The 22,500-nt window shown below is 46.3% G+C and overlaps 1 protein-coding gene across 1 annotated transcript in view; it reads right to left on the bottom strand.

Moving 5' to 3' along the window:
* LOC134065865 (nebulin-like) overlaps positions 1-22,500 on the bottom strand; it is an 89,417-nt gene that overhangs the window by 25,506 nt on the left and 41,411 nt on the right. The window contains exons 29-45 of the mRNA XM_062520960.1: positions 20,877-20,987; positions 19,238-19,348; positions 18,312-18,422; positions 17,710-17,820; positions 16,486-16,596; positions 16,157-16,267; positions 15,395-15,505; positions 14,568-14,678; positions 12,664-12,771; positions 10,884-10,994; positions 9,882-9,992; positions 9,486-9,596; positions 8,490-8,600; positions 6,055-6,165; positions 4,742-4,843; positions 2,315-2,419; positions 406-519 (exon numbers count right to left, since the gene is read on the bottom strand). Of these exons, the coding sequence (XP_062376944.1) occupies positions 406-519; positions 2,315-2,419; positions 4,742-4,843; positions 6,055-6,165; positions 8,490-8,600; positions 9,486-9,596; positions 9,882-9,992; positions 10,884-10,994; positions 12,664-12,771; positions 14,568-14,678; positions 15,395-15,505; positions 16,157-16,267; positions 16,486-16,596; positions 17,710-17,820; positions 18,312-18,422; positions 19,238-19,348; positions 20,877-20,987 (1,872 nt within the window). The remainder of the gene's footprint in view (positions 1-405; positions 520-2,314; positions 2,420-4,741; positions 4,844-6,054; positions 6,166-8,489; positions 8,601-9,485; positions 9,597-9,881; positions 9,993-10,883; positions 10,995-12,663; positions 12,772-14,567; positions 14,679-15,394; positions 15,506-16,156; positions 16,268-16,485; positions 16,597-17,709; positions 17,821-18,311; positions 18,423-19,237; positions 19,349-20,876; positions 20,988-22,500) is intronic.

Raw genomic sequence — 22,500 nt, 5'->3', positions numbered from 1 at the left:
GATAAACTCTGGATTTTATTGAAGCACTAGATAACCTGTGGATTTTATAGAATGACGCTGATCAAATAGAACTGAATGGCAATAGCCACGACAGTGAAAGGGTGTTTGGGATGCTAGAGTATGTTTGGGATGCTAGAGAATGGGATGTGAGCATGTGGTCTGCTTGAGTGAGACAGGTGGATGTGAGTGAGACAGGTGGATGTGAGAGAGACAGGTGGATGTGAACGTGCTGCTTGAGTGAGACAGGTGGATGTGAGTGAGACAGGTGGATGTGAGAGAGACAGGTGGATGTGAGTGAGACAGGTGGATGTGAGTGAGACAGGTGGATGTGAGAGAGACAGGTGGATGTGAACGTGCTGCTTGAGTGAGACAGGTGGATGTGGCGGCCAGTTCCTCTGGACTCACCTGGCTAGCGAGGGCCGAGGCTGCTTGGCTGTGTCTGAAGGACACACAGTCTCCAGGGTTATACTGGGGCTTCTGCCCCCTCTGGTCTCGCTCAAACTTCTCCTTATATTTCACCTGAGACACACAGAGGAGCAGAGGGGTGAGGAGAACGAGGAGACCCCTCAATCACACCAGACATGAGGAGTCCCCTCAATCACACCAGACATGAAGAGCACGAGGAGACCCCTCAATCACACCAGACATGAGGAGACCCCTCAATCACACCAGACATGAGGAGCACGAGGAGACCCCTCAATCACACCAGACATGAGGAGCATGAGGAGACCCCTCAATCACACCAGACATGAGGAGCACGAGGAGACCCCTCAATCACACCAGACATGAGGAGACCCCTCAATCACACCAGACATGAGGAGACTGAGATGATCACACTGTACTGTACATAAGGAGACTGAGATGACGACACCATAGTGTACATAAGGAGACTGAGATGACGACACCATAGTGTACATGAGGAGACTGAGATGACGACACCATAGTGTACATAAGGAGACTGAGATGATCACACCATACTGTACATAAGGAGACTGAGATGATCACACCATAGTGTACAAGGAGACTGAGATGACGACACCATAGTGTACATAAGGAGACTGAGATGATCCCACCGTACATGAAGAGACTGAGATGACGACACCATAGTGTACATAAGGAGACTGAGATGACGACACCATAGTGTACATAAGGAGACTGAGATGACGACACCATAGTGTACATAAGGAGACTGAGATGATCCCACCATAGTGTACATAAGGAGACTGAGATGACGACACCATAGTGTACATAAGGAGACTGAGATGACGACACCATAGTGTACATAAGGAGACTGAGATGATCACACCATAGTGTACATAAGGAGACTGAGATGACGACACCATAGTGTACATAAGGAGACTGAGATGACGACACCATAGTGTACATAAGGAGACTGAGATGACGACACCATAGTGTACATAAGGAGACTGAGATGATCACACCATAGTGTACATAAGGAGACTGAGATGACGACACCATAGTGTACATAAGGAGACTGAGATGACGACACCATAGTGTACATAAGGAGACTGAGATGACGACACCATAGTGTACATAAGGAGACTGAGATGATCACACCATAGTGTACATGAGGAGACTGAGATGACGAGGACGGAACAGACAGACAGTGAGTGGAATGAATGAGACGGCTTTGGGAAAGGAACATGTGGGAGGAAACATCGGCTGCAGTGAATAGATGAAAAGAACACCAAAATCAAATGATGAAAGATACAGTCACAATCACGCATCACGCTGTGCTTAGTCACCAGAGCTGGTGAGATCTTGATGACTCAACGCTTTAGCAAAGCATTAGAGAGAGAGAGAGAGAGAGAGAGAGAGAGAGAGGAAGAGAGAGGAAGAGTGAGGGGAGCTAGATAAAGAGAGAGAGGGATGCTGGCACACTCCACCATTTCTGCTTCTGGGCCATAATTACTGCTTAAGAGTGCCTATAAACCTCTGCAGTGCAATGTGCATGCAACACAAAAGGGAATGACGCAGAGTAGATGTGTTTGGAACTGAGCTGAGGAAGTCATTTAAGGTGCTCTAAACTTAGGCTACTTCATACTGCTTCATACTGTTCACACCGCCATTAGACTCAAAAGTCCAAATGTAGCCCAGACATGTCTGTGACTGCTTTAACCTGACTCACACTACTGAACTGGACACTGCTCTAACCTGTCTCACACTACTGAACTGGACACTGTGGTTAGCATCCTCTTCTTAAGGAGCTGTTAGCAGTATGTAAAGAGAGACAACTGCTGGCTGTTTCCACCTGTGTTAAGGTGTTTTAATGCATGAATAATGAGATGGATACCTGGCTGGCCAGAGAAGAAGTCCTCTTTGCGTGCTCAATGTCAGGCCTGCCCAGAACAGACTGCTCATTGTACGCCTCAGCCTTGGTCTTGCTCTTATACACCACCTGTAACCAGACAGAGAGAGTGAAGAGTGAGATTGAGTTACTGCTGTAACCGCATAGAGAGAGTGAAGAGTGAGACTGAGTTACTGCTGTAACCGCACAGAGAGCACGGGTGAGGAGTTCTAGTTACTGCTGATGCCTTAGCACCAGAACAGCTCCATAGCCACAGAACACACACTCATAACTATTCAATAATTTTGCTTCAAAACCAGCTAAATAGCACTGTCTGTGGTAGGAGCCGGATACAAAATGCTCATTTAAAAGAGAAGTGGTCACAGGGATTTAAAGGGTTTTGCATCTGAACCCTTCAGCTATACATTTTAAGTTTGACTGTGTCTGACAGGATTGTGTGTATGTGGGTGGTGCTGCTCAGCTTGCCATAGAGATGTAAAGCCTGAGGTTAGCGCTCACTGAGAGTGCTACAGTAATGTTGCAGCTGAGGTTAGCGCTCACTGAGAGCGCTACGGTAATGTTGCAGCTGAGGTTAGCGCTCACTGAGAGCGCTACAGTAATGTTACAGCTGAGGTTAGCGCTCACTGAGAGTGCTACGGTAATGCTGCAGCTGAGGTTAGCGCTACGGTAATGTTGCAGCTGAGGTTAGCGCTCACTGAGAGCGCTACGGTAATGCTGCAGCTGAGTTTAGCGCTCACTGAGAGCGCTACAGTAATGTTACAGCTGAGGTTAGCGCTCACTGAGAGTGCTACGGTAATGCTGCAGCTGAGGTTAGCGCTACGGTAATGTTGCAGCTGAGGTTAGCGCTCACTGAGAGCGCTACGGTAATGTTGCAGCTGAGGTTAGCGCTCACTGAGAGCGCTACAGTAATGTTACAGCTGAGGTTAGCGCTCACTGAGAGCGCTACAGTAATGTTACAGCTGAGGTTAGCGCTCACTGAGAGTGCTACGGTAATGCTGCAGCTGAGGTTAGCGCTACGGTAATGTTGCAGCTGAGGTTAGCGCTCACTGAGAGCGCTACGGTAATGCTGCAGCTGAGGTTAGCGCTCACTGAGAGTGCTACGGTAATGTTGCAGCTGAGGTTAGCGCTCATTGAGAGTGCTACGGTAATGCTGCAGCTGAGGTTAGCGCTACGGTAATGTTGCAGCTGAGGTTAGCGCTCACTGAGAGTGCTACGGTAATGTTGCAGCTGAGGTTAGCGCTCATTGAGAGTGCTACGGTAATGCTGCAGCTGAGGTTAGCGCTCATTGAGAGTGCTACGGTAATGCTGCAGCTGAGGTTAGCGCTCATTGAGAGTGCTACAGTAATGCTGCAGCTGAGGTTAGCAGCGCTACGGTAATGCTGCAGCTGAGGTTGGCGCGAGTGCTACGGTAATGCTGCAGCTGAGGTTAGCGCTCACTGAGAGTGCTACGGTAATGCTGCAGCTGAGGTTAGCGCTCACTGAGAGTGCTATGGTAATGTTGCAGCTGAGGTTAGCGCGAGTGCTACGGTAATGCTGCAGCTGAGGTTAGCGCTCACTGAGAGTGCTATGGTAATGTTGCAGCTGAGGTTAGCGCGAGTGCTACGGTAATGTTGCAGCTGAGGTTAGCGCTACGGTAATGTTGTAGTCTGTCTCAAACCGACTACTTCCGTGAGTACACTTTCGTACAGCACCCTATGTGCCCTGTGTGCTTACTGGCATAGTGTGCACATTTTAACAGAATAGTGTCGTCTCATATCAAACGCTAACCTCCGTGCACTTCACGGAAATGACGATCGTAACGTTTAAATATGTTTTTATTGGTGTCCTCAATTCCACCGTGACATGGTTGTACTGTGTCAAAACATGAACAGTTTATGTTGTAACTTGCTTGTACCTCTGTAAAGTGTGTTTTCCACCGCTGCTGCCTCAGATTTCTCTACCGCGATTTCTACGAGTTTGAAAATACTCCCTCCCCTTCCGTTAGTTAGCCAACATGGCGTCCGTTGAGGGCGAGAAGTGTCCAGCGTTCCACACTCAACTTTTTGACCGTTATGAGTGCACCATCCGGGGACTTGCAGTGCCCTTCGTATCGTTCGAAATTTCAGTGTGAACGCCCTCACGCACTCAAATTAAGTATTTTAAGTGCAGAAGTGCGTGGTTTGAGACACAGTGTTGCAGCTGAGGTTAGCGCTACGGTAATGCTGCAGCTGAGGTTAGCGCTCATTGAGAGTGCTACGGTAATGCTGCAGCTGAGGTGACTTTTATGAATGCCACCAACACACACTCTTGCACACACACACACACTCTGTTCATCACTAACCACCTACACACTCCGACGAGCAAGGGACCTATTCCCCTAAACACAAACACACACACACACACACACACACACACACACACACACACACTTACATCACTGGCCAGTTTGGCTGCTTCGGTGGCGCTGCGTATGTCTGGTCGGTCCACTACGTCACTGTACTTGTGCATGTCCTGCCTGTCCTTCCTGTACTCCAGCTGATGACCAAAACAACAACAACAACAACAACAAGGTCAATACAGTCATGTACTATGTGCCTTGGGCGTTACCGTTCCATTGTCACACTGGATTGGAGAGCATGGTGCTCCGCACTCCTCTTGTTGAAGTCTCTAAGCTTCAGGTTGGCCTCCCAAAGCATCGTGGGGATGTGCACAAGAAATGTTTACGAGACAAAGTAATGTTTATGAGAGAGGCTAGTGTTAATTCCAGCAAACGTATTGGTGGGAAAAGCAGATGGCATCCCTGCTCTGCCCTCACAGCGTCCTGGGTTTCAGATGACACCACAGCAGTCAGACAGGACACACACACACACACACACACACACACACACACACACACACACACACACACACACACACACACACACACACACACTATCTCCCTCTCTAATTACCGATTCAAGTGCAATGGCAGATATGGGCCGAGCTAGGTAGGGATCTCCATAGCGCTACTGCTGGGTAGATCTCCATAGGCTCTCTTCACAAACCCACTACATAGGATGCTGGCCTGGGGCATCATGGTCCTGGGTGATGACCTCCCGCCCCCCTCCCTCTCTCTCTCCCCCCCCCCCTCCCTCTCTCTCTCTCCCCCCCCCCTGTGTACTCTAGACAGTCTCTCTGGCCCCCGGGGGGGGGGGGGGGGGGGTGTTGTTCACATCAGGGCTGTCACTATGGATGCACATCAGCACCACTAACTGGGCCAGCACCACATGCACACTGGACCTAGCTACTGTCCAGTCTCTGGACACACACACACACACACATACACACACACACACACACACACACACACACACACACACACAGCTAGCTACGGACCAGTCACTATCCTCCTAGCTACAGTCCAGTCTCTGTCTTCCTCTGAGCCCTCAAGTGCTGCAGTTCTGGGCTCTACCTCCAGAGGCAGTGTTTGTCTATAATTAAGGTAAGCGTAGAAGTGTATGAAACAATATTGCTGCATGCACTACTAAACAATAATATCACTGAATTGAATGGACAACCATTCTACAAGTGAATAAATAAAGGAAGGCATCTTGTGGTCAGTGTTTGATTTCATAAAGGCTAGCTGTGTTGGTCAGTGGCCTAATTTGTTCCCCAGTCCAGATAATCAAAGGACGGTGTCTAAACCAGCTATATGTCTGGGTGCTGATTGGCTGATTGTAAAACCCTGTTGCATGGTGGGTAATGACCTCGCTCTGCTTCCTGTTGATGTCCATGGCGTGCTCGACGGCGGGAAGAGTCTTCATGTTGGTGTAGCTCGCCTTGCCTTTCTCCGACTCATACTTCTCCTTGTACAGTTTCTGTGAATACACAGGGTAGAGATAAGTAGGACTACACACACACACACACACACACACACACACACACACACACACACACACACACACACACACACACACACACACACACACACACACACACACACACACACACACACACACACACACACACACACACACACACACACAGTGAAACAGCAGCTCAACTAGAGGGGCTGCATTATTCAGGTGGTTCTCTTTGCTAACTCATGCTGAAAAGGAGGGAATGATGTAAAACAAAATTATAAATGATATGAGCCATCCTGAGACACAAAGGCAGAATACATATCACCCCCCCCACATACACACACACACACACACACACACAAACACACACACTCACAAGCACACACACACACACACACACACATGCAAACATGTATGCACGCACACACACACACACACGTGCACACTCACAAACACACACAAACAAGCACTAAAATGAAAAAGTTGCAATATGACTTGCATGAGAGACTAAAATAATATATCCAACATTATTTCTACATGTCTGTACACTCTCTCTCTCTCTCTCTCTCTTTTCTCTCTCTATTCTTCCTCTCTCTCTCTATCAGTAAGGACATACTGACTCCTCAGTAGTACAGTGCAATGCTGATCCATCCAAAGTGTGTGTGTGTGTGTGTGTGTGTGTGTGTGTGTGTGTGTGTGTGTGTGTGTGTGTGTGTGTGTGTGTGTGTGTGTGTGTGTCCATCCAAAGTGAATGGCAGCTTCAGGGAGCATCAGCCAGGAAGCACAATCAATAAATGGAGTGTGTGTGTGTGTGTGTGTGTGTGTGTGTGTGTGTGAGAGAGAGGTCTTAGCACATTGGCAGGCCTCCTCTGTCTGACAAACACACACACATTGATACTGTGTGTGTGTGTGTGTGTGTGTGTGTGTGTGTGTGTGTGTGTGTGTGTGTGTGAGAGAGTGTGTGAGGTCTTAGCACACTGGCAGGCCTCCTCTGTCTGACACACACACATTGATACAACACAGTGATTTGGCACAGAGAATTCCGCATGGAACAGCCAGAGGAGGAAAACACTGCTGGGTAATCAGCACGCCTGCTGTGTGTGTGTGTGTGTGTGTGTGTGTGTGTGTGTGTGTGTGTGTGTGTGCGCGCGCGTTGTAGATATGTATATGTGTGTACACGTGCGTAGATGTCTGTGTGTGTGTGTGTGTGTGTGTGTGTGTGTGTGTGTGTGTGTGTGTGTACTGTATGTGTGTGTGTGTGTGTGTGTGTGTGTGTGTGTGTGTGTGTGAGAGAGAGAGAGAGAGTGTGTGTGTTATGTGGGTAACAGGGTCACTAGGTCAGTCTCTGGGCCCCAGGCAGCACTGCACACAGCTGTCCCACCTCTCACGCTTGGCCTGGCACCTCAATACCCCGTCTGGAGCACCATGCGTGTGTGTGTGTGTGTGTGTGTGTGTGTGAGCCCGTCTGGAGTGCGGAGCATGTGCGTGTGTGTGTGTGAGCGTGTGTGTGTGTGTGTGTGTGTGTTAGAGCCTGTCTGGAGCGTTTGTATATGTGTGCATGCGCGTGCATGTGTGTGTGTGTGTGTGTGTGTGTGAGCCCGCCTGGAGTGCGGAGCATGTGCGTGTGTGTGTGTGAGCGTGTGTGTGTGTGTGTGTGTGTGTGTGTGTTAGAGCCTGTCTGGAGCGTTTGTATATGTGTGCATGCGCGTGCATGTGTGTGTGTGTGTGTGTGAGAACGTCTGGAGCGTGGGGAGCACAGGGGTCTTTGGCTGGATCTGTGTGTGTCTGTGCTTCTATGTGTGTGTACAGTAGGCACCACGAGATGTGCATGCAAATACACACTATCTGTCTGTGTATGTATGTGTGTGTGTGTGTGTGCATGTACAGTACGTGTGCGTGTGTGTGTGTGTGTTCACGCATGTGTGTTTGTGTGTGTGAGTAAGAGTATAAGAGTGCACATCTGTGTTTGTGATTGTGTGTGTTCACGAATGTGTGTGTGTGTTCACGTATGTGTGTGTGTGTGCGTGTGTGTGTATGTGTGTGTGTGTGTGTGTGTGTGTGTGTGTGAGTAAGTGTATAAGAGTGCACGTCTGTGTTTGTGAGTGTGTGTGGGTAAAGAAGCATGTGTGTAAAAGATTAGCATATATGAGCATATGTGTTCATCCATGCAAACATCCCCATCCGTGTGTGTGTGTGTGTGTGTGTGTGTGTGTGTGTGTGTGTGTGTGTGTGTGTGTTGGCAGGCACAATAGCACTGGAGAGCTCTCGTTACTGCCTCTATTTGCCACCTGGACCCTAACGTTGCTAAGGAGACATACACACTCACACACGGTACTCACGTTGCTTTGGTGCTTGCCCACTTCTTTGGCGAACACAGTCTCGATGGTCTGAGGCATCTGTGCGTACAGATAGGCTCCTGTGTCCTTCTTCCCTCCTTCCCTGTAGCTTTTCTGCAAACACATCACCTCATTACTTCTAGACTGAAATCAAAACAAGGTACAAACTGCATAAACATTACACATAATGAACCACATCAACACAATGATAAAATAATCACACAAATCCTTCATGTAGCACACCATCTCTCCAACTTCACAACTCACCACACAGTACACTAATTCAGCAAAACCATACAGTACACTAACTCAGCAAAACCATACAGTACACTAATTCAGCAAAAACATACAGTACACTAACTCTCAGCCTTGACACAGTTTTCAATTTAGCTTTGAACTTTTTGCTATTCAATACACACAATTCTCTACTTAACACACAAAAATCTATCAGGAAGTAACTTGATTTCCTATTTCAAACACAACCAATGAAAACGCCACAATAATATGTGCTGTACAAAACTGAATTCACAACAGCAACTGATTTATTCAGAAAAATAAATATTTTTGGTTCCGATATTGATTGGATTGAGTTCTTTTTGCATATTACTGTATTTTCACTCTTATGTGGCAATATTTTTTAAAAATCCATAAAATAAAAAGCTTTAGATTTAGTGTAACCGTGTGTAGATGATAGACATATGTTTATAATACTATGGAAAATGTGTTGATGATGTGAGACAAATGCTTGCTTTTGAGATATGTTTACAATATTTTGAACGCTGTGTTTGATTTTGCAAGACAGGGGGCACTTATGCATTTCGTTTGAGCAATTATTGAATCTGTGTGTAGAGCTTTGAAAAAACAGATAGAGCTTTGAAAATGTCTGTAAGCAATTGAAAAAAAACTGCAATCAGAAGGACTACAGCGTTTACCTACTGGCCTATTACTGAGCTGGTTTGTTTATGTGTGTGCGATGAGTGTGTGTGTGTGTGTGCATACCTCGCTGTAGAGCTGGGATAGCTCTTTGGCATGTTGTGTTTCGCTGGTTTGAGCCATCTGGGCATACAGACAGTTGGCCATCTCCTTCCTGCCCTCCTCTTTGTACTTACTCTGCAACACACACACACCATCAGCCCACACACACTGGACACTCTACACCACTGCATGAACAACTGCCACACACGTTCATATACTGTGTGTGTATGTATATAATATATGCAGTATGTCCTTACACACAGACACATTAAGTCCATAGTCATAGATACATACTGTAGGCTGTCCAAACCTGCATGGCAGACTGGGGCTCCATGTGGCTAGAGGGTTGGGTGGTTAGTGAGGAGGCGGCACACGGTTAGTGGGCAGTGCCCAGTTAGTGGGCAGCACGGGGGGGCAGACCTCGCTCAGCGACTGGGCCAGCTCTTTAGCAAACTGGGTCTCGGCCGTCTGGGGAAGCTGCGCGTACAGGCAGTTGGACATCTCCAGCAGTGTGTCACGCTTGTACTTTTGCTGAAGAGAGCAAAGGAGGATGGGCCACACAAAGAGAGAGAGAGAGAGAGAGAGAGAGAGAGAGAGAGAGAGAGATGAAAGATAGAGAGAAGAAGAGACAGAGATAGAAAGAGAGAGAGGGAGAGAGAGAGAGGGGAGTAGAGAGAGATAGAGGGAACAAGAGACAGAGAAAGAAAGACAGAGAAGGGAGATGCATGTGAAATATCAGACATGCTGGTCTGGATTGGCACAATACAAGATGGATACCTCATGATGCATCTGCATTGGTCACATAGACACCAGATGGATATTTTCACATTGGCATGCTCTCATAACTGCACTCTATAACCCTGTGGATGTGTACAGTACAGTACAGTACAGTACAGTACAGTAAAGTACAGTACAGGGACAACACTCTATAACCCTGTGGATGTGTACAGTACAGTACAGTACAGTACAGGGGCAACACTCTATAACCCTGTGGATGTGTACAGTACAGTACAGTATAGGGACAGCACTCTATAACCCTGTGGATGTGTACAGTACAGTACAGGGGCAACACTCTATAACCCTGTGGATGTGTACAGTACAGTACAGTACATTACAGGGACAACACTCTATAACCCTGTGGATGTGTACAGTACAGTACAGTACAGGGACAGCACTCTATAACCCTGTGGATGTGTACAGTGCAGTACAGTACAGGGACAGCACTCTATAACCCTGTGGATGTGTACAGTACAGTGACAATAAAAAGACAGATACAATATGTAAACTATGTCATATACATTAACACATGGCAAAGCCACACACACACACACACACACACACACACACACACACACACACACACACACACACACACACACACACACACACACACACACACACACACACACACAGAAACCATACCTCACTCTGTATCTCTGCAACCTGCTTGGCAAACTGCATCTGTGGCGTGTGGGGCAGCTGGTGGAACAGACTGCTGGAGGCCTCCTCTTTGCCCTTCTGTTTATATTTATTCTGCAGAGACAACATGCTGACCTTTAATCTACTGTACACACCTACAATCTACACACCTACTGTACAATCTACACATCTTCTGTTTATATTTATTCTGCAGAGACAACATGCTGACCTTTAATCTACTGTACACACCTAATCTACACACCTACTGTACAATCTACACACCTTCTGTTTATATTTATTCTGCAGAGACAACATGCTGACCTTTAATCTACTGTACACACCTAATCTACACACCTACTGTACAATCTACACATCTTCTGTTTATATTTATTCTGCAGAGACAACATGCTGACCTTTAATCTACTGTACACACCTAATCTACACACCTACTGTACAATCTACACACCTTCTGTTTATATTTATTCTGCAGAGACAACATGCTGACCTTTAATCTACTGTACACACCTACAATCTACACACCTACTGTACAATCTACACATCTTCTGTTTATATTTATTCTGCAGAGACAACATGCTGACCTTTAATCTACTGCACACACCTAATCTACACACCTACTGTACAATCTACACATCTTCTGTTTATATTTATTCTGCAGAGACAACATGCTGACCTTTAATCTACTGTACACACCTACAATCTACACACCTACTGTACAATCTACACACCTTCTGTTTATATTTATTCTGCAGAGACAACATGCTGACCTTTAATCTACTGTACACACCTACAATCTACACACCTACTGTACAATCTACACACCTTCTGTACAATCTACACACCTACAGTACAATCTACACACCTACAGTACAATCTACACACCTACAGAACAATCTACACGTCTACAATCTACACACTTTTCTTCTAATATAACACGGATAAATCTATATTATTTTCACTACTATTATAACTACTACTATAATGTACTGCTACTACATTGCACATATCTGTACATGTTGTTCATACATTGTTCATACTGCAAAGCCTCTATCTCTTCTGCTCTTATAAGGCTACTGCTAATACACTGCACATGTGCGACCCTGCAAGGCAAAACCAGTATATTGCCCTGTCTGTGCAGTGCATCACCTGTCTATACAGTACTTGTACTGTACATCACATGGCACTTTTCTGCTTTTTTGCACCTCTGTTTAGACGCAAACTGCATTCCGTAGTCTTTGTACTTGTCGTCTGCGCAATAATAATAAAGTTGAATCTAATCTAAACAAAGCACGTTGAGCTGTAAATCCACACACTCCACTGCACACACACTGCTGATACAGTAGTATACAGTATAAAGCAGGTGTAGTGTACTGATATACAGTAGTATACAGTATATAGCAGGTGTAGTGTGCTGATATACAGTAGTATACAGTATATAGCAGGTGTAGTGTACTGATATACAGTAGTATACAGTATATAGCAGGTGTAGTGTACTGATATACAGTAGTATACAGTATAGCAGGTGTAGTGTGCTGATATACAGTAGTATACAGTATATAGCAGGTGTAGTGTGCTGATATACAGTAGTATACAGTATATAGCAGGTGTAGTGTGCTGATATACAGTAGTATACAGTATATAGCAGGTGTAGTGTGCTGATATACAGTAGTATACAGTATATAGCAGGTGTAGTGTACTGTGTATGTACAGTATAATGTATGTCTAAAGTGTTGTAAATGAGTAGCAGAGGTAGCGGTGTGTTCACCTCGCTCTGCAGCTCAGACACGCTCTTGGCGAACTGCGTCTGGTTGGTCTCTGGGAGCTGCGAGTACAAGCTGCAGTTGATCTCCTTCTTCCCCTCTTTGTACTTGTGCTACAGAGACACCACAACACACTGGACATCAGCAAATAGAAACACACACACACACACACACACACACACACACACACACATACAAATATACTATACATAAACACATACAGTATAATACCACACACACACACACACACACATGCAAATATACTATACATAAACACATACAGTATAATACCACACACACACGCACACGCACACACACACACACACACATGCAAATATACTATACATAAATACATACAGTATAATACCACACACACACGCACACGCACACACACACACACACACAGACATGCAAATATACTATACATAAGCACATATAATACCACACACACACACACACACACACATGCAAATATACTATACATAAACACATACAGTATAATACCACACACACACACACACACACACACACACACACACTAAGGGCTGTGACTCCTTTATGTGAAAATGTGTGCATAATTATATGTGGTGATTCCAAATGCTCAGTAAAGAGTGTAACAACAAATACCTTGTGCAGTTCATCAAACATTGTGTGCCCCTTAGCCCAATCAGTTGGTATCACTGCAACAATGGGCCCAATTCGTTTGTATGGTCTGTGCACTGTGTGTTGCGGTGTGTTGCTGTGTTACTCTACCTCGCTGAGGAGTTGACCGACCTCCTGTGTGTTGCGGGGTGTTGCGGGGTGTGGTGTGCTGTGTTACTGTACCTCGCTGAGGAGCTGGCTGTGTGTTGCGGTGTGTTGCTGTGCTCCTGTACCTCGCTGTGGAGCTGTGCAGTGTGTGTTGCAGTGTGTTCTGGTGTGTTGCGGTGTGTTGCTGTGTGACTGTACCTCTCTGAGGAACTGTGCAGTGTGTGTTGCGGCGCGGCGCTGTGTGACTGACTACCTGGCTGAGGAGCTGGTGTGTTCTGGTGTGTGACTGTACCTGACTGAGGAGCTGGTGTGTTCTGGTGTGTGACTGTACCTGGCTGAGGAGCTGGTGTGTTGCGCTGTGTCTGTGTGACTGTACCTGGCTGAGGAGCTGGTGTGTTCTGGTGTGTGACTGTACCTGACTGAGGAGCTGGTGTGTGTGTGTGTGTGACTGTACCTGGCTGAGGAGCTGGTGTGTGTGTGTGTGTGACTGTACCTGGCTGAGGAGCTGGTGTGTTCTGGTGTGTGACTGTACCTGGCTGAGGAGCTGGTGTGTGTGTGTGTGTGACTGTACCTGGCTGAGGAGCTGGTGTGTTCTGGTGTGTGACTGCACCTGGCTGAGGAGCTGGTGTGTTCTGGTGTGTGACTGTACCTGACTGAGGAGCTGGTGTGTGTGCTGTGTGACTGTACCTGGCTGAGGAGCTGGTGTGTGTGCTGTGTGACTGTACCTGATTGAGGAGCTGGTGTGTTCTGGTGTGTGACTGTACTGGCTGAGGAGCTGGTGTGTTCTGGTGTGTGACTGTACCTGACTGAGGAGTGTGTGTTGCGGTGTGACTGTACCTGACTGAGGAGCTGGTGTGTTCTGGTGTGTGACTGTACCTGGCTGAGGAGCTGGTGTGTTCTGGTGTGTGACTGTACCTGGCTGAGGAGCTGGTGTGTTCTGGTGTGTGACTGTACCTGACTGAGGAGCTGGTGTGTTCTGGTGTGTGACTGTACCTGACTGAGGAGCTGGTGTGTTCTGGTGTGTGACTGTACCTGACTGAGGAGCTGGTGTGTTCTGGTGTGTGACTGTACCTGGCTGAGGAGCTGGTGTGTTCTGGTGTGTGACTGTACCTGACTGAGGAGCTGGTGTGTTCTGGTGTGTGTGTGTGTGTGACTGTACCTGACTGAGGAGCTGTCCGGCCTCCTTGGCGTGCTGCGTCTCCAGAGTCTCAGGCAGCAGCGAGTACAGAGAGCTGCCGATCTCCTTCTTCCCCGCCTCTTTGTACTTGCTCTGAAACATACAACAACAGAGGTGAGTGTGTGTGTGTGTGTGTGTGTGTGTGTGTGTGTGTGTGTGTGTGCGCGTGAGTTAGAGAGAGAGAGACAGTGTGTGTGTGTGTGTGTGTGTGTGTGTGTGTGTGTGTGTGAGCGTGTGTGTTAGAGAGAAAGAGACAGTGTGTGTGTGTGTGGCGGGGCCTTTATGTGGAAATTCCCCCCAGAAGAGGAAGCGACATTAGAGACAGTCTAATGGTCACGGCCTTCAGAAGTGTGTCGACATTTACGTAAGACTCTCACAGGCACCCAGACTCACTGAAGGAGAGAGGGAGGGAGAGAGAAAAAGGGAGAGAGAGAGGCACAGAGAAAAAGAGGGAGAGAGAGAGACAGAGAGGGGCAGTAAGAGAAAGAGAGAGAGAGAGAGAGGGAGAGAGAGGAGCATTGTGTGGACAAGTGAAGTGTGTGATTAGACACTGAACTGGCACTCCAGCGGGCACTGACTGGTGAACCGTGCGTCATGACGACACAATGTGAGAGGCTGGACATGATGATGCGCAATGAAACAGAGGGGTGTGGTGAGATATGTTAATGAGATGAGGGGGTGTGGTGAGATATCTAATGAGATGAGGGGGTGTGGTGAGATATGTTAATGATATGTTAATGATATGAGAGGGTGTGGTGAGATATGTTAATGAGATGAGGGGGTGTGGTGAGATATCTGAGGGGACGCACCTCGCTCTGAAGCTCGGAGACGGCTTTAGCGAATGTGATCTCGGTGGTGTCTGGGAGCTGGGAGTAGATACAGCTGCCGATGCTCTTCTTGCCCTCTTCTTTATACTTGTTCTGCAGAGACCACCACCGCCACCGCCACCACCATCATCATCATCATCATCATCATCATCATCATCATCATCATCATCATCATCATCATCATCATCATCACCACCACCACCACCATCATCATCATCATCATCATCACCACAATCACCTCCTCTTCATACTTGTTCTGCAGAGACCACCACCACCACCACCATCATCATCATCATCATCATCATCATCATCATCATCATCATCATCATCATCATCATCATCATCATCATCATCATCATCATCATCACCATCATCATCATCATCACCTCCTCTATACTTGTTCTACAGAGACCACCACCATCACCATCATCATCATGACCACCACCACCACCATCATCATCATCAGACAACCATCATCACCACCATCATCATCATCACTATCATAATCATCATAAGACAACCATCATCATCATCAACATCATCATCATCATCACCATCATCACCACCATCATCACCATCATCACCACATCATCGTTGTGGGAGTGCACTCTCTCAGTCTGACCATCTCTTTACTTTTAGCGGAAGTGGCATCAAACAGTTGACCATTACTCTTAAAATCATTTCCCATGTAACATGCAACCACAGGCTGCTGGACACTTCAGAGAAAGTTCTGGAAAGTCTTACGTCACTCTGCAGGTCGGAGACGATGGCGGCAAACTGGGTGTCGATGGTCTGGGGCAGCTGGGAGTAGAGAGACGCTGAGAGGCCTCGCTTACCACTCTCCTTATACAGGTGCTGGAACACAACAGGACTCATAAGGTGTGTGTGTGTGTGTGTGTGTGTGTGTGTGTGTGTGTGTTTACCACTCTCCTTACATAGGTGCTGGAACACAACAGGACTCATCAGGTGTGTGTGTGTGTGTGTGTGTGTGTGTGTGTGTGTGTGTGCGCGTGTGTTTGTGTGTGTGTGTGTGTGTGTGTGTGTGTGCGTGTGTATGTGTGTGTGTCAGATACCTCACTCAGCAGTTCGGCGGCCTCTCTGGCGTGTTGTGTCTCTAAGGTCTCTGGCAGGACGGAGTAGAGAGATGTGGCGGCCTGTTTCTTCCCCTCCTCTTTGTACAAGCGCTGAGAGATTCAAATAGAATCACCTTAGTCTGAGTTAAACACACACACACACACACACACACACACACACACACACACACACGTGCGCGCATACACAATATCTAAATCAACAAGCTTAGTTAGTACATCAAACCACCACAATAATGACCACAACAAGAAGTCTGTGCAGTCCTCAATTCAAGGATTAGTTTCACACCCTAATGCACTTTACTAGATGTGTACAGGTAATACTTCTGATCTCCACTGTAAAGTTAGATGCGTAAAGGTAATACTTCTGCTTGATGGATTAATAAAACTGAAATGCCATCAGCGGTGAGGAGTTGTAATTCTAGCGGTGTGACTAGCCTGCTCCCTGAACCAGATGGCCAGAGGCTACAGATAAGGAGGCTATTCAGAGAGAAGGTGTGACTGATGAGGATGAGGGAGAGAGGGAGGGAGAGAGATGGGGGAACAGAGAGAGAGAGGGAGGAGAGAGAGGTGGTGGTACAGAAAGGGAGAGAGAGAGAGGGAGGAGAGAGAGAGAGAGAGAGGGAGGGAGAGAGAGAGAGAGAGAGGGAAAGACGAAAACCACACAGGTCTTCCAGGCACTATACCACAGTATGAGCTAACACTACACACAGTCTCTGAGGTCTGGGCACTGGCCCAGCCTACATGCAGCTTTTAGCATTTTAATACATCACATAAATCAATGTTTTTGCACTGAGACCACTTCTTATGAGTAATGCAAATTGGTGGAAATCAAATAATCCTGCCTACAGTGTCTGGACGAGCCTTTTCTAAAAGGTAGGAAGTTAGGATAAAGTGATGCTGCCTACAGTGTCTGGACGAGCCTTTTCTAAAAGCTAGGAAGTTAGGATAAAATGATGCTGGAAACAACATGAATCCAACTGAAACGAGCAGACCATTTGATTAGTCTGGACACCTAGTTCAGAAACATGTGCTGCAGGGATCTTCCTAACCGGGAGAAAGATGCAAGCTGGTGTGTGATTGTTGATTAGCTAATGCTAGTTTGTCATGACAGGATAATGCTAACATTCTCTGCATGGCTCTGGATGAAGTGGTCAGTCACACGGTTAGCGGTTAGCCGTTAGCACACAGCGGGCAGGGCCCCACCTCACTCAGTGACTCGGCCAGTTCTTTAGCAAACTGGGTCTCACTGGTCTGAGGCAGCAGGGCGTACAGGCAGTTGGGCAGCTCCGACTGGGTCTCTCTTTTGTACTTAACCTGGAGGGAGTACAAAGAAACGTCTCCAAAAATGAGAGCACAGACAAGGGGGAGTCATTTTTGGCGTCGCTCTGAAACTGGCATTGGTTCCACTCTTTTCATTTTGTTGTTGTTTTTGTTTTTCTCAAAGGACAGAGTGGAACAAGCACACATAGAACACCAAAACATTCTATTTCTGATACTTAGAATTCATGTGTAGCATAGCACAACATGATACTGTATTGTGTAGCATAGCACAGTATACTGTATTATGTAGCATAGCACAACATGATACTGTATTATGTAGCATAACACAACATGATACTGTATGTAGCATAGCACAGTATAATACTGTATTATGTAGCATAGCACAGTATGATACTGTATTATATAGCATAGCACAACATGATACTGTATTATGTAGCATAGCACAACATAATACTGTATTATCTAGCATAGCACAGTATGATACTGTATCATGTATATTCCCAGAGATGGAGGCTGGGTGCTACCTCGCTCTGGAGCTCAGACTGCTGCTTGGCGAACTGGGTCTCGGCAGTCTCAGGGAGCAGAGAGTAGAGATTGGAGGAAATCTCTTTCTTCCCGCCCTCTTTGTATTTGACCTGCAGGACAACACATCATCAGCATGTGCTCAGTGTTAAGACATCAGGGAGATCTAAAGAACCTCACTGTAGATGAGAGTTCTAAAGAACCTCACTGTAAATGATGTTCTAAAGAACCTCAATGTAGATGAGAAATTATCTAAGGAACCTCACTGTAGAGGTTGGGAGATCTAAAGTACCTCACTGTAGATGAGAGAGAGATCTAAAGTACCTGGCTATAGATGAGAGTTCTAAAGTACCTCACTGTAGATGAGAGTTCTAAAGTACCTCACTGTAGATGAGAGTTCTAAAGTACCTCGCTGTAGATGAGAGTTCTAAAGTACCTCGCTGTAGATGAGAGAGAGATCTAAAGTACCTGGCTATAGATGAGAGTTCTAAAGTACCTCACTGTAGATGAGAGTTCTAAAGTACCTCACTGTAGATGAGAGTTCTAAAGTACCTCGCTGTAGATGAGAGTTCTAAAGTACCTCACTGTAGATGAGAGTTCTAAAGTACCTCACTGTAGATGAGAGAGAGATCTAAAGTACCTGGCTATAGATGAGAGTTCTAAAGTACCTCGCTGTAGATGAGAGTTCTAAAGTACCTCACTGTAGATGAGAGTTCTAAAGTACCTCACTGTAGATGAGAGAGAGATCTAAAGTACCTGGCTATAGATGATAGTTCTAAAGTACCTCACTGTAGATGAGAGAGAGTTCTAAAGTACCTCACTGTAGATGAGAGTTCTAAAGTACCTCGCTGTAGATGAGAGTTCTAAAGTACCTCGCTGTAGATGAGAGTTCTAAAGTACCTCGCTGTAGATGAGAGTTCTAAAGTACCTCGCTGTAGATGTCGCAGAGCTCCCTGGCGAGCTGCGTCTGTGCCGTCTCTGGCAGCTGTGAGTAGAGGGAGGAGGCTGCTTCCTTCTTCCCGCCCTCCTTGTACTTTATCTGGAGACAGAAATCACGCCGTAACGTCACGCCGTACTCATCAGGTCACTGGAGTAGACATGAAACGCTGGACTGGACTAGGACTACTTTTCTGTACGGTATTTTTCAGGTCACAGTATAAGAATAAAATGTTGGAGTGCACTGTTACTTTTCACTCTAATTACCAAATTGCACAGTGAGTTCCAATCCGTAAAGCAGACAGATTGTGTGTTGTGTGCTGGGTGATGTGGGGTGTGTGTTGTGTGATGTGGTGTGTGTTGTGTGATGTGTTGTGTGTTGTGTGTTGTGTGATGTGTTGTGTGCTGGGTGATGTGGGGTGTGTGTTGTAGGATGTGTGTTGTGGGATGTGTGTTGTGGGATGTGTGTTGTGTGCTGGGTGATGTGTGATGTGTTGTGTGCTGTGTGTGATGTGTGATGTGTGATGTGTGATGTGTTGTGTGCTGTGTGTGATGTGTGTTGTGTGCTGTGTGATGTGTTGTGTGTTGTGGGATGTGTGCTGTGTTGTGTGTTGTGTGTTGTGTGTTGTGTGTTATGTGTTATGTGTTGTGTGCTGTGTGATGTGTGTTGTGTGTTGTGGGATGTGTGCTGTGTTGTGTGTTGTGTGTTGTGTGTTATGTGTTGTGTGCTGTGTGATGTGTGTTGTGTGTTGTGGGATGTGTTGTGTGTTGTGGGATGTGTGCTGTGTGATGTGTTGTGTGTTGTGTGATGTGTGGTGTGTTGTGTGCTGTGTGATGTGTTGTGTGTGCTTCGTGATGTGTTGTGTGCTGTGTGTGATGTGTTGTGTGTGCTGTGTGATGTGTTGTGTGTGCTGTGTGATGTGTTGTGTGTGCTGTGTGATGTGTTGTGTGTGCTGTGTGATGTGTGTTGTATGGTGTGTGTTGTGGGATGTGTGCTGTGTGCTATGTGTTGTGTGTGTTGTGTGATGTGTGCTCTGTGATGTGTTGTGTGTTGTGTGCTGTGTGCTGTGTGCTGTGTGTTGTGTGATGTGTGCTCTGTGATGTGTTGTGTGTTGTGTGCTGTGTGCTGTGTGCTGTGTGATGTGTTGTGCGTTGTGTATTGTGTGTTGTGTGATGTGTGGTGTGTTGTGTGCTGTGTGATGTGTTGTGTGTGCTTCGTGATGTGTTGTGTGTGCTGTGTGATGTGTGCTCTGTGATGTGTTGTGTGTGCTGTGTGATGTGTGCTCTGTGATGTGTTGTGTGCTGTGTGCTGTGTGCTGTGTGATGTGTTGTGCGTTGTGTATTGTGTGCTGTGTGATGTGTGCTGTGTGTTGTGTGCTGTGTGTTGTGTGCTGTGTGCTGTGGGATGAGTGATATGTGTTGTGTGTTGTGTATTGTGTGCTGTGTGATGTGTGCTGTGTGTTGTGTGTTGTGTGTTGTGTGCTGTGTGCTGTGTGCTGTGTGATGTGTTGTGTGTTGTGTGCTGTGTGATGTGTGCTGTGTGTTGTGTGCTGTGTGTTGTGTGCTGTGTGCTGTGGGATGAGTGATATGTGTTGTGTGCTGTGAAATGTGTTTTACTGCGTTGGGCTCACCTCACTCCGAAGATCGTAGGCTTCTTTGGCGTGTTTAGTCTCCAGCGTCTCCGGCAGCTGGTGGTAGAGAGAGCTGGACGCCTGCTTCTTACCCGCCGCCCTGTATTTGGTCTGGCAAAGGGATGGCAGTTATCACTGACACAGCAAAACATCACAACACTAGCCATATATAACAGCAAATAACTACAGCACAAACATCACAACACTAGCCATATATAACAGCAAATAGCTACGGCACAAACATCACAACACTAGCCATATATAACAGCAAATAACTACAGCGCAAACATCACAACACTAGCCATATATAACAGCAAATAGCTACAGCGCAAACATCACAACACTAGCCATATATAACAGCAAATAACTACAGCGCAAACATCACCTCACTAGCCATATATAACAACAAATAACTACAGCGCAAACATCACAACACTAGCCATATATAACAGCAAATAACTACAGCGCAAACATCACAACACTAGCCATATATAACAGCAAATAACTACAGCGCAAACATCACAATACTAGCCATATACTGTATAACAGCAAATAACTACAGCGCAAACATCACAACACTAGCCATATATAACAGCAAATAACTACAGCGCAAACATCACAACACTAGCCATATATAACAGCAAATAACTACAGCGCAAACATCACAACACTAGCCATATATAACAACAAATAACTACAGCGCAAACATCACAACACTAGCCATATATAACAGCAAATAACTACAGCGCAAACATCACAACACTAGCCATATATAACAGCAAATAACTACAGCGCAAACATCACAACACTAGCCATATATAACAGCAAATAACTACAGCGCAAACATCACAACACTAGCCATATATAACAGCAAATAACTACAGCGCAAACATCACAACACTAGCCATATATAACAGCAAATAACTACAGCACAAACATCACAATACAGTGAATAATTACATATGTATATATAATATTAGAAAAGTAGATTGTTGCTACATCATTGACATTGTACATTTAACCTGCCTCTCTGACAGCGATCCTAACCCCAGTCCTCATATGGCACTATAGACTCCAGAACACCCTGATGCCTCTCTAACAGCCATTCTTACTCCAGTCTTCTGATCCAGAACACCCTGATGCTTCTCTAACAGCCATTCTAACTCCAGTCTTCTGATCCAGAACACCCTGATGATACCTGCAGTAATCAGCTCTCACATCTGAGTAACTCCTCACAGCCCCAACCAATCCCATTACACCTGCAAAGGATTCCTGTTGCACAACACTTAGAGCCTTTAGTTTTGTGATGTGCACTTGAAGCACCTTTTGTAACTCAATACAAATGAAACAAATATCATCGTTTTGACTCCAAGCCGGTGCAGGTAATGATGGCGTTATGATGAAATATTCCCTTTTAGCGCGCCGTCACATCCCGGAGATGAAAGCGTCTGGTGTAAACAACGCTGTGCGAGGTGAAGTGTTGCATCACCCACCTCACTCTGCAGCTGGGACACGGCTTTGGAGAGTGGTGTGTGTGTGTGTGTGTGTGTGTGTGTGTGTGTGTGTTCCCCCACCTCACTCTGCAGCTGGGACACGGCTTTGGAGAGTGGTGTGTGTGTGTGTG

Source organism: Sardina pilchardus, chromosome 19, assembly GCF_963854185.1.
Source record: "Sardina pilchardus chromosome 19, fSarPil1.1, whole genome shotgun sequence".
Lineage (NCBI taxonomy): Eukaryota > Metazoa > Chordata > Actinopteri > Clupeiformes > Clupeidae > Sardina > Sardina pilchardus.
This window is presented reverse-complemented; position numbering and strand designations above follow the sequence as displayed.